Source organism: Magnolia sinica, chromosome 4 (assembly GCF_029962835.1).
Source record: "Magnolia sinica isolate HGM2019 chromosome 4, MsV1, whole genome shotgun sequence".
Lineage (NCBI taxonomy): Eukaryota > Viridiplantae > Streptophyta > Magnoliopsida > Magnoliales > Magnoliaceae > Magnolia > Magnolia sinica.
In genome coordinates, this window is record NC_080576.1 from 17348138 (window position 1) to 17360242 (window position 12105).

The following is a 12105-nucleotide window of genomic DNA, read 5'->3' on the forward strand; positions in this document are numbered from 1 at the left end:
CGCAAGCACCGGATGAGTTTACACTTCAAGAAAAAGAAAAAAAGCAAGAAAAAAAAGAAGAGAGAATAAGACTGGTATTGGGCTGTGGCATGCCATACCGATTGTTATAGGCCTACTCATAAATTCACTTGGTTTATATTCACAGATCATACCTATTAAAAAAAATTGCAGTTTGTATATTATTACTGCTTTCCACAGAAGCTGAATGTTAGGTCTACGGGATCATTGGAAAATGCATATTTGTGCACTTTGCTTCTATTTTATATTTTTAAAAACAATTTTGAATGCTATAATTGGCTAAAAACCAGCAAAACTGATTGCAAATGATATAATCTTTAAAACTTGAATTAGAGACTCAAGTGGAGAGAGATGGTGCACTTCTAGGCCTGTTGGATTTTTGCCTAAAGTGGTTGAATTTATTGGATGGTACAATAAGGTGGTGGTAGATGGTATTATATTTTTGCCTAAAGTGGTTGATTTTATTCTAAATGTCTAAAACAGGTCCTTAGACCCTTTAGTACGACTGAGGAGAAATGATCACCCAAAACCTTTTGTAGCTAAACTTCTCATACTACACTCTTTTACATGCATTCTCCCCTGAATATAAGCTTGTGGCCCAAAAGTAAGGCCAATCCACTCATATGGTTTGGCTGCACTTGTATCAGTATATTGACAGTCGAAAGGACCTCGCCATTGGCATATATTAAACGTGCCCAAACAAGGCTAGCTTTGGGGAAAGGGCATCCTAACGTGAGCCCACCTGGCACATGGCTTGGATCATTCACAGGTGAGCCAAGTTGGCATTTGCGCCGCTATTCACCTTTTCTGTTTCTCAAGTGAGCAAGTTAGCAGAGTATGCATGTTCATGCGCTTGGAATTACAAATTATATACGTGGAATGAAACTCAAATTAGGCCGTCAGAGGCATTGGGCCGATTCCAGATAGTTCATAACTCCCCAACTCAGAAACTATCATAATCTTTGGTTAATGGATGCTTGTTTGTTGGAAAATGCTACAATGTAACCAAGGTAAAAGCGGAGCGGAAAATGCTTCTGTGGAGCATGCTTCAAGCCTTTTTTTTTTTTTTTTTTTGTTTTTGTTTTTGTTTTTTTTGAGTTAGCTTGTTAGTACACATACTCCATGTTAACCACCCCCACTAGGGATCGTTACCAAGACCTCAAGTGTTGAAACAAGGTATCTCCGCTCAGTCTGCCAGTTGAGCTATGGATCTGGGTGTTTGTTTTGTTTTTTTGGTTGGGAGTTGAAGACCGATGCATGATCCCAACACCACCGATATTCGTGGTGACCGGACTCTGTGGGACCCACTGTGATGTATGTGTTTTATTCGCGTTGTCCATCCGTTTTGCCAGCTCATTTGTGAGCCCGAAATTGAAGCATATCCCAGCTCAAGTGGACCACACCATAGGCAACAGCGGGGTTAATCACGTCCACCGTTGAAGCCTTCCTAGGGCCCACTGTCGCCATCCAACCTGTTCATAAGGTCACACAGACCCTGGATGAAGGAAAAGCACAAATATCAGCTTGATTCAAAACTTGTGGGCCCCAAGAAGTTTTCAACGATAGGCGTTCAATCCCCACTGTTTCCTGTGGTGAGGTCCACCCACTTGTGATTTTGATATGCTTCAATTTTTCGCTCATGCCCTAAGCTGAGCCGGGAAAACGGATGCACATTGGATAAAACAAACACATCACGGTGGGCCCCACAGTCCGGTCACCAGGGATATCGGTGGTGTTGGGGTTGTCACGCAATCCGCTTCCAATGTCATCCTTACGCACGATGAACGGCTGCATATTTGCGCCGTATACGCTGGTTTTCAACCCTCACCATTGGGGCCATGGTTCAGTGATCCAGATCATTGGTTTACTGGGCACCCCCGGACGTGCCATTTCCCAAAAAAAAAAAAAAAAAGTCTCCTCGGTGGGAAAATCTAAATCTTTCTATTTGTGGTTCTTTGTTAGACGGCTGAGAAGAGATACAAATATTCAAAGGTGCAAAAATAATCGCTGAGATATTTTGGGAGATTTTCGAGATAAGGTCCATCCAAGGTGGGACTCGACAGACCAATGGTGACAGAACCATGGCCCCTTGTCAGCATTAAAGCCCATGCATACTCGCATAAATCACAAAAGAAAATTTCTTCAGTGCTCTCAAAGCATTATAGGCTATAGTACTCCCAGTTGCATTGGTCCAATCGGACAGCTTAATTCTATCCAATTCATCGATTCAGATTGTTCATCAGGTCCAACCATGTTTCATGGTGCAAACTTCAGACGAATCCAACAAATATTAATTAGTGGTTTTTAATATGGACGGTCAAGATTTTTTTGCACATAATAAGTCTAATCAACAATCTGATCCATCTATTTGCTAAGAGTCGTCATGGATTGCTAATGCTTCTAAGGGCCCGTTTGGATACCACCAAATAAGTTATCTTTTCTACTAACAGAAGTAGATAAGCAACTTATTTGAGATGAGTAAGTTTGGTTTATGATCAATGATAACTTTTTTTTAAAAAAATTTATTAATATTTAAAGTTAGTTAATCACTTTATTTTAATAGGTAAAAATTAAGATAAGTAACTTGAAGTATAAGTAGCTTACGATCCAAATGCCCCCTCGGAAGAATCACTCTTGTTAGGAGATCGTAATCATTTTAACCATAGTTTTGCAAAAGGGGCAAAAATAAGGATCAATTAGATGATTGGATCAGTGTAATTTTGTATGGTAGTCCATAAAATGTTTTTGGACTTGATAGACAGTTGAAATTAATCCATTGAACCGTGTTAGTGAACCAATTGAACTAGGAGCACTATAACTTTCAGTGCTCTTGAGAACACTGGAGCACTTTTCTTCTCGATGTGGATTGCCCGGTGAGTGACCCGACTCTGTAATGCCCACCGTGATTCATGCGTTTTATCCACGCCGTACATCAGTCTTGCTAGCTCATTTAAGGACATGAGCCCAGAAATGAGGCAGATCCAATGGTCAAGTGGACCACACCACAGGAAAAACATAGGGATAGTGACGGCCACCGTTGAAACTTTCCCAGAGCCCACGTGATGTTTATTTTCCATCCAACCTGTTGATAAGGTCACAAAGACCTGGATGTAGGGAACGTATAAATATCAGCTTGACACAAAACATCTGTGGCCCTAGGAAGTTTTCAACGGTAGGCATTCAATCCCACTGTTTTCTCTGGTGTGATTCACTTGAGCTTTGGATATGCTCCAATTTTGGGTCATGCCCTGAAATAATCTGGAAAAACTACGGACGGCGTGGATAAAACACATACATCACGGTGGGCCCCACAGTCCGGTCACCAGGGATATCGGTGGTGTTGGGTCACCTCCCAATCCGCTTCCAAGAAATGCTGGATCACATAATTAAGGCCTTAAAAATATTCCAGGTGGAATCTAAATAGACTTGCACGTGTGGGGCCCACCACAAAGAAAAGTCCACCACTCGTTTGATTGTGGGAACAGAGAGCAGAGTCCGCTGCCAATAGAGGCTTGAGGCAATCTCACCTTATCCACACTCCAGCCACATCCCTCTATCATTAACCCCCCCCCATCATCCATCCCACACCCACATAAACCCCTTCCAACCATCCCTTTATCTCTCTACTACTGCTACCAGATCTAATCCCCACCCTTCATTTTTCTCCTCTTCTCTTTACTCCAGAGGCAATGGCATCCATGAATTCAAGTGTATTGGCATGCAACTACGCCGTTTCAGGCACCGCAGATGCCAATTGGAAGATCGCATCGATGCCGTCCGTTGTATCGCCTGCGGCATCCCACTCCAAATCGCCAATGATCAAGGCCCAGCAAGTTAGATCCTCTGAATTGAAGGAAGGAAGAGGAAGTGAGGGAAGGAGAGCTGCACTTGTCGGTCTGGCCGCCGCTCTTTTTACTACTGCTGCCGCTACATCGTCTGCGAATGCTGGCGTCATTGAAGAGTACTTGGAGAAGAGCAAAGCCAACAAGGTCTGCCGTTAATTCTACAACTTTTGGGCCCTGCCAACGGTGATTTGATTCAAACCGTTATTCATCAGGTGGGTCCCACCATGTATTTCACTATCCTCCGTTGATCTGATGGGCCACACGTTTAAAAATCAAATGGATATAGCTTAAATTAACTGACCAACTGTTCATGTTCAATCTACGTGTGTGGCTGATCAGATGAGCAGACCAGCATAATTCTTGTTTTGGCCACGGTGGGCCCCACTACGAATGGCTTGGATGTTGAAGTACCCCCATCTAATTTCTTGTTACTTTCATCACTGTCGTTCATCATCATCATCGTTAGTATATATTAGCAGTGGAACCTGCAAAATTCACTTAGTAAAGAACATGCACGTGTGCACAGGAACTGAATGACAAGAAGAGATTAGCCACGAGCGGGGCAAACTTCGCACGTGCGTACACAGTAGAGTTCGGCACGTGCAAATTCCCAGAGAACTTCACCGGATGTCAAGATCTCGCCAAGCAAAAGGTTTGCATCCGACACTGAATTTTTCTTCCTTTTTTTTTTTCAAAAAAAAAATCTTTGGATGTTACTAATTCACGGTTGCATGCACATTTATGTTAATATCCAAAAACTCGCTGGTCAACTCAGAACTCGGCTGGTTTGACTCCGTCTTCCCAGACTCAGTCAAACTCAAGACTTCAAAACTGACAGTGTCCGGCCGCAATGGTCAGGTTAGCCCGTGGGTTAACTGGCCTGACCTGGTTCTAAGGTGGGTTTGGACTAAATGTGTAGTTGGTCCGGCTTGGATAAGAAAGAGGGACCCATTTAAGTAAATGGGTCGGGTCAGGTCTGTTGCATGGGTCAGATCTGATCGGGCTTTTGGTTGATAGATTCCAAATGGGTTGGGTCGGGCAATATGATAATAGGTTGTGGGCCAGGTTCAGGTGGCTAGTTTAGTAAATGGGTTAGCCCGACCTGACCCAAACCTGACCCATTGCTAAGTTTTAATGAGTCTGATTGGGCTAATCCTAATGTTGTTATTGTGGTGATTTGGGTGATGTAGAAAGTGCCATTTATATCTGATGACTTGGCGCTGGAGTGTGAAGGGAAGGACAAATACAAGTGTGGTTCGAATGTTTTCTGGAAATGGTGAACCTGCAGCCAATATCAATCTGTACTTAGTTCAGTAAATGTTCCATTTTTAGAACATCCTGTATCAAATCCGTATTTTTATTAGGACTCTTGTGCTTTTCATCATCAGGGAAATTTTTTACTATCACATTGGCTTATTGTGGGTCCATTTCTTCAAACGCCAAAAATGAGCCCCACGTGTGCCTACCAGGAATGCGTGTGTAAAATATGGGCCGTTCAAAAGGTCTGCACCACCGCAGACATATATGGCCCCAACACCACCAGCACGGTCCATTGATATGGCAAGCCACATATGTATGCTTAATCTGGACCATTTGTTATCCTTTTGGCTATCATATATATGCGGCCGTCCTGATGAATGGAGCGAGCTGGTTTTTAAGATAGGCAATATCTGCCGCGGAGGGGTTTGATGAATTGCTTGAAAAACTTGAATTTGGCACTTGTAGGTACAGCTTATGTTTTTTTAAAAGGGAAATTCTCATTTTTAATCATGGGTCGATTTGTTTCATGGGATAATGTAAGTAAAATAAAGAAAATGTTCAATGATTACAAATTATTTGACTGGTCTCCTGATAACATCTGCATTCAACCACCAATTTTCTTGTTTGGTTTATTGACAATAAAATCATAATGACGAAAATCGTTACCAAAATACATGTCTCTATTTGAATTGGTGATTTTACAATAATAAGAGAAAAAATTACAGTGATTATAAATTTATTTACTTGTCTTTTGATATAACAATTGTAAAATCGTAATAATGACACCTTTTCTTTATATTGTTAAAAAATTTGGCAAAATAAATAAACCCTAAGAGTAAGAGTTTACATTGTTAAAGATAACTTGATGTGACGGTTTCTACTATCTAAGAATTCAAAAGAGAAATGAATTTCCTTTTCATTGCTTTTTCTAAAAAAAGATTAAGACCATTCTAATGATAAAAGAAAAGGGTTGGCTATAGATTTCTATGGATCTCATTGTTTAACCATTGAACTTTTAATACTTTTATTATGGCCAATTCATGTGTATTCACGTATCGAACGCCATCGACGAGCCTGGCAATTTAAGAAAGCACGCACCCTGGTCGCATTGGTGCATGGCATTGGAGCCGCTACAACATTATCACCTACAAAGAGTTGATAATGCCATGTCGTCGGAAGCGAGTATCCCATTGTCATATCCATTATCCATTAAAATGCTCCTTTTGCCTGTCCCACCGTCATCAGACTGTTCACTTAATTCAGTCCTACATGACCTTATCAACAGTCTGGACGGCAAATAAACGTTACAGTGGGCCTCAGGAAGTTTTTAATGGTGGACATTCAACCAACACTGTTTTCCTATGGTGTGGTTCACCTGTAATTTAGATCTGCATCATTTTTGTGCTCATGCCCCGAAATGATCTGGAAAAATAGATGGACGGCGTGGATAAAACGCATACATCACGGTGTGGCATGGAGCTTTGACATCAGCTTGGCTATTGTTGGGATCGCTAGCTAAACTGCGTCCGGAGAAAACTAGTGTACTTTGTTTACTACGAAATGCTCCAAGTGCTCCCAAACTAGTATAAAAAGTTAAACTGCTCCTACTTACATTGGGACATTTATACAGTCCAGTCCATTGACTTCATGGGCCACCTTTCAAAATATTAACAATTTGATTAGCTGCCTTTGAGATGGACGGACAAGATCGTCCAATCAACACTTTGATCCATCTATATCTTAGCAACCATGGATTGCTTATTGATGTAGAGCAGGTCGCAGACAGTTACATGGCCAAGATGGATCAGAAAAGGCCCGGTTGATGACAGAAGTGATCTAGACCATCGAACCTTAAATCGGGTGTATCTTGCAATCCAGAATGAGTTATCTGACGTAAAATATATGATTTTGGGGTAGAACGAGCTACTGAAGCCAACCAACCTCGCTACGCCGGGTTGCGCGCAGCCTGGAATTGCGAAAAACTCCTGGATCGACGGTCGTTTCCCTGTTTTAATTTCGTTTTTACTATAAATAGTAAGTTTTAGTTTGATTATAACTCTTCATCCGTCGGGCTTTAGGAGTTGCGCCCAACGTGAAAAGAGCTTAGAATAATTAGGAGAACGGTTTGGTGAAGCCAAATAGGACACTTACTATTTTTGGCCGAAAACCTTGCGCACTAGTAGACATCACGACCGTCTATAAATAGTAAGTTTACTATTTATAGTAAGTCGCGGATTCTAGGAGTTTGAGTTGTAGTTTGATTATGATTTCTTTCCCATTGCTTGGTAACCCTATTTAAAGGGTTGTGAACTCGTTTTTATTTAGGAATTAATCAATTTCGAATTTATTAGAATTTATTTCTATTTTCTGCTTTCTTTCCTCGTGGATTTGAGAAGTCTCTGTGAGGAGTCTAGAGAAGCTCCGTGGATTCGGAGTAGTTATCCTCATCACGTTCATCCCTGCCTCAATTGGTATCAGAGCGAGGATTCCCCTTGGGCCGATGGCAAATAACGAATGTATAAATCAAAATCGTGTGGACGGTGATCCAGGGATTCGTTATCTTTCGGAAAGAATGAGAGTTTTCCACCGGGAGAGTCAGTTGACTATGCAAGGGCTGCAGGCAACTCTCGACCGTCTTGCGGATGCGCTACTTCCGCCCCGAGCCTTAAGCGATACTCTACCACCCATGGTGGCTCCACCACCCATGGTTGCTGTACGACACAACCCCGATTTTCATAGAGCACTACCAGTGGCAAACCGTAGGGCTACACCAGATGATTCAAGTTCTAGCGACGAGAACCTTAATGAGGGTTTTGCTCGGCGACCAATTCATGGAGGTGATCATCTAGATCGTGCTGAAAGAGACTATCGAGATAAGGCTGAACTTCTTAGTTTTAACGGTTTATTACGTATAGAAGATTTTCTCGATTGGCTATCCAAAGTAGAGACATTTTTTGATTACATGGACGTGCCAGATCATAAAAAGGTAAAATTAGTAGCGTTTAAATTAAAATCTGGTGTTTCTGCATGGTGGGAACAATTACAACTCTCACGAGCCCGCCAGAATAAGGCGCCTATCTCATCATGGCCATGGATGAGACGTCTTCTTCGATCACAATTTCTCCGCAGTGATTATGAGCAGATATTATTCTAACAATATCAAAATTGCAGACAAGGAAATCGAACTGTCACAGATTACACTGAAGAATTCCAACGGTTGGCTACACGAAACGATTTGTCAGAATCTGAGTCATAGAAGGTGGCACGATTTATAGGTGGGTTGCGACCGATAATTCAGGACCGAGTTCAGATGTACCCAGACGGGACTGTGGATGAAGCAGTTCGATTGGCGAGTAGGGCAGAAACACAACTTGCAAGAGCTCCTGCTCGTTCATATCCTTCAAATCGGCCACCCATGACGGGTCCCACGCAGGATCCAGTGCTGCCACGAGGAAAAGATCCAGTACCTCAACTTCCTATAATCGTAAACCGTGATACGGGGAGTGGCTCATCCAGACCTCAACGGCAGCACCCACAACAGCAGGTCCAAGTAGGATTTCAAATCCTTATACTCGGCCAAGGTAGAACAATTATTACCGCTGTGGCCAACCAGACCACTTATCAAACACTTGTCCTCAACGTCCCGCAGCGCACTTGACTATAAACGAAGGGGGCACTGAAGATAAGACCATAAAAGAAGACCATCGCTATGATGAACATGAACAAACCACTGAAGAAATAGCAGGTGGCGATGAAGTGACGGGCGAGGATCGTGGCGAATTTATAGTTGTGAGACGATTACTGTATGCCCCACGAAAGGAATTACATCCACAACGACACAATATATTTCGTACTCGGTGCACCATCAACGGAAAGGTTTGTGATGTGATCATAGATAGTGGTAGTAGCGAAAACATCGTCTCGAGAGTAATGGTGGACAAGTTGCGGCTACCAACGATAAAACATCCTTCCCCATACTCAATTGGCTGGATAAAAAAGGTAAATGAGACCAAGGTAACTGAACAATGCACTATCTCGTTTTCAATTGGCAAAAATTATAAGGATCAAATACTTTGTGACGTGGTCGATATGGAAGCTTGTCATATGTTACTCGTGTCACGCCCCAAATTCGGAAACCGGGCTCACAAAATTTTCGATCGCCGAATCCGGCGCCGACAGCCTCCGTAGAACCCCATTCTCGGCTCCCAGTGCCCATTCGCCAGGTTCCGATCCTGGGATGCTACATGGAGGATTTTCAACATCAGTTTAATTCGTAATAAGCATAACCAAAGGCATAACCCACAAACAACAACCAAAAACTCCATCACATTTCCACTATAATAAAAAACTTTACAAGTACAATGAGCATAAGGGAAATACAATGATGATAGACCAAAAGCTCCAAAAAGATCAGCTACGCGCCCAAGCCTCAGCGCTGCTGCGATCCTACGTCACCTGCACGCAACGGTCGTGCATAAGCTTATGGAAAGCTTAGAGGGTGGTGAAAGTGTATGCTCAAGGTGGTAATGTAGTTATGCAGTATCAGAGTAATGCGGAACATGCTGACAAAGGTTAAGAATACCATAGCCGTACCAAGGCCATACGATGCAAAGCATGAATGATGTCGGCCATACCAAGGCCATGCAATGCGAAATGCAACTCAAGCATACAAATCCTCATCTAAGTCCACATATCGATATAGCTCAAAATCTGGAATAACACCGGGGTCTAGTACACTCCAAGCCAGATTGCCGCCCCATCGCGCGCAATAAGGTGAGTGAAAAAGACCTCACTATCCGCTTGCCAAAATCGGGCTCGGCTCGTTAATAGCGGACCCATTCCTCGAGCTGGTCAGACTCAGCCTAGTATTGCCCCCTACTCTCGGGCGGGTAAGGCCGCACCCCCTTCCAACCGACCACGACACAGTGGAAAGCGCAACCGTCTGGTAATCGGCACTCAGCGCTCATGCATCCACTCGGTCTAGACGTTGGAGCAACCTCCTGGTACCATAAGGGTTTAGGGACTTTCACCCAGGGATATCTATCGCACCCCATGTAGAACAGTATTTTCGGTATCCAATCCTGCCAACCACGATGCGTCTGTGGAGGCTATGGCCCTGATGTCGCTAGGGCGTACAGTAACCCAGATCACACAATGCAAATGCATGAATCACATTATCCAGTCATACAGCAATCCTGTGCGTATCGTGCGCTCATGTAGGGCAACACCCCCTGTACAGGAGCTCCTAAGCAATCTGCCCAAAGGCATATGCTATGATCAGTCATTTCTCATATCAAGCATACGTATGATGCATATGATCATGAATCATGGAACTAAACATGTTATATGGGATAGATGATGTTCATAACGAAGATGGGCCTAGACGGCCTACACATTACACGCATGGGCCCAACAATGGGCCCTAGGGAAAGGCATAATGCGGACATTTAACCAACATTATACTTGCAATGTGGATGTCAAACCAACATTGCTCCCAAGGCACGACTGTTATAAATCATGTTGGGATTGCACATTGCAATGGATGTCAAACCAACATTGCTTGCAATGTGGACATTTAACCAACATTATACTTGCAATGTGGATGTCAAACCAACATTGCTCCCAAGGCACGACTGTCATAAATCATGTTGGGATTGCACATTGCAATGGACCTTTGGTATATCCCATTGGGCCTTCAATACATCAAATGGGCCGTATCATATGGGCCTATATTCATTAAGTGGGCCACATCAATGGGCCGCACCAATGGGCCTTATGTACATTGCAATGGGCTATAACCCGTGGGCCTAAGAGTGCACACACGCACACACCCACACACGCACGCATCACACACGCACGCAATCCACAGGCCCACCGTCCCTGGACGGTGGGGATAAAACACTTACATCACCGCTGGCCCCACCGTCCGCCTGGACGGTGGCCACATAACACATACATCACTGTGGGCTCCATGTGGGGCCCACCAAAATGTTGATATGCCATCCAACCCGTTGACAAGGCCAAGTGGGCCTAGATGGAGGGTGGGAGCAATTTTCACCCTGATCCAAAACTTCTGTGGACCCCAAATGGGTTTCAAAGGTAGAGGTTCAATCCCACTGTTCCATACGGTGTGGGCCACCTGAGTCTTGGATCACGCTGATTTTTGGGGTGGGCCCATGTCAGGGGGTGGCCCACCCTATGAACGGTTTAGATGGTATATAAACATCAAGGTGGGGCCCACGGCCACAGCCGTGGGTGGCTGTTGGTACGTCCGTCCGCCTGGACGCTGGCGTGCACAGGCAGCGCTGCTAGTAGCAACTGCTGTGTTTATTATTATTATTTTTATATCTCTGATTTCCCATGGTTTTCGCAGGTGGGGTCCACACTTTGATAATCTACACCGTCCAATGGCCTTCCATGGCTCAACACGTTCAAAACAAGTCCAATATCGGACATATTTTGGTGTATAGGAAATCAGGGAAGGTTTCAATGGTGAAAACCACCATTTGGTATGGTATGGCCCGCCCGAAGGTCTGATTAACCCCATCTTTTGGCTCAACGCCTAAAACAAACTTAGGAAAAGAATGGACGACATGGATTTAATACATACATCAAGGTGGGACCCATAAGAGTGGACCATTCCAAGCTTGGGAAGAAGCTTATATTTGTGTTCCTTCCAACAGACGTCCAGCGTCCCTGGACGCTGGACTTGGCATAAACGTTGGAGGTGGGCCCAGCTTAGGTGGGCCACCAAGTGATGGATGGCATGAGTACTACACATATAAGATGTGCCTCACTTATAAATGGTTTGGATAAAGTACCTACCTCATGGTGGGGTCCATTCAAGTGGGCCACGTAACCTCATTATCATCATAAAAATAAAATAAAATAAAATAAAAGAGAGAGGGATAGAGAGTGAGACCCGCGTGATGGAGGGACCCCGGCACTATGGGCCCTCCCTTACATTAAATCATACATCAAG

The 12105-nt window shown here is 43.7% G+C and overlaps 1 protein-coding gene across 1 annotated transcript; it reads left to right on the top strand.

Moving 5' to 3' along the window:
• Window positions 1–3595: 3595 nt before the first annotated feature.
• LOC131242625 (photosystem I reaction center subunit N, chloroplastic) lies at window positions 3596–5269 on the top strand. The gene is made up of 3 exons (XM_058241384.1): window positions 3596–4007; window positions 4390–4515; window positions 5054–5269. Exons 1-3 carry the CDS (start codon window positions 3708–3710, stop codon window positions 5141–5143), a joined length of 516 nt encoding a protein of 171 aa, XP_058097367.1. The 5' UTR covers window positions 3596–3707; the 3' UTR covers window positions 5144–5269.
• Window positions 5270–12105: the final 6836 nt, after the last annotated feature.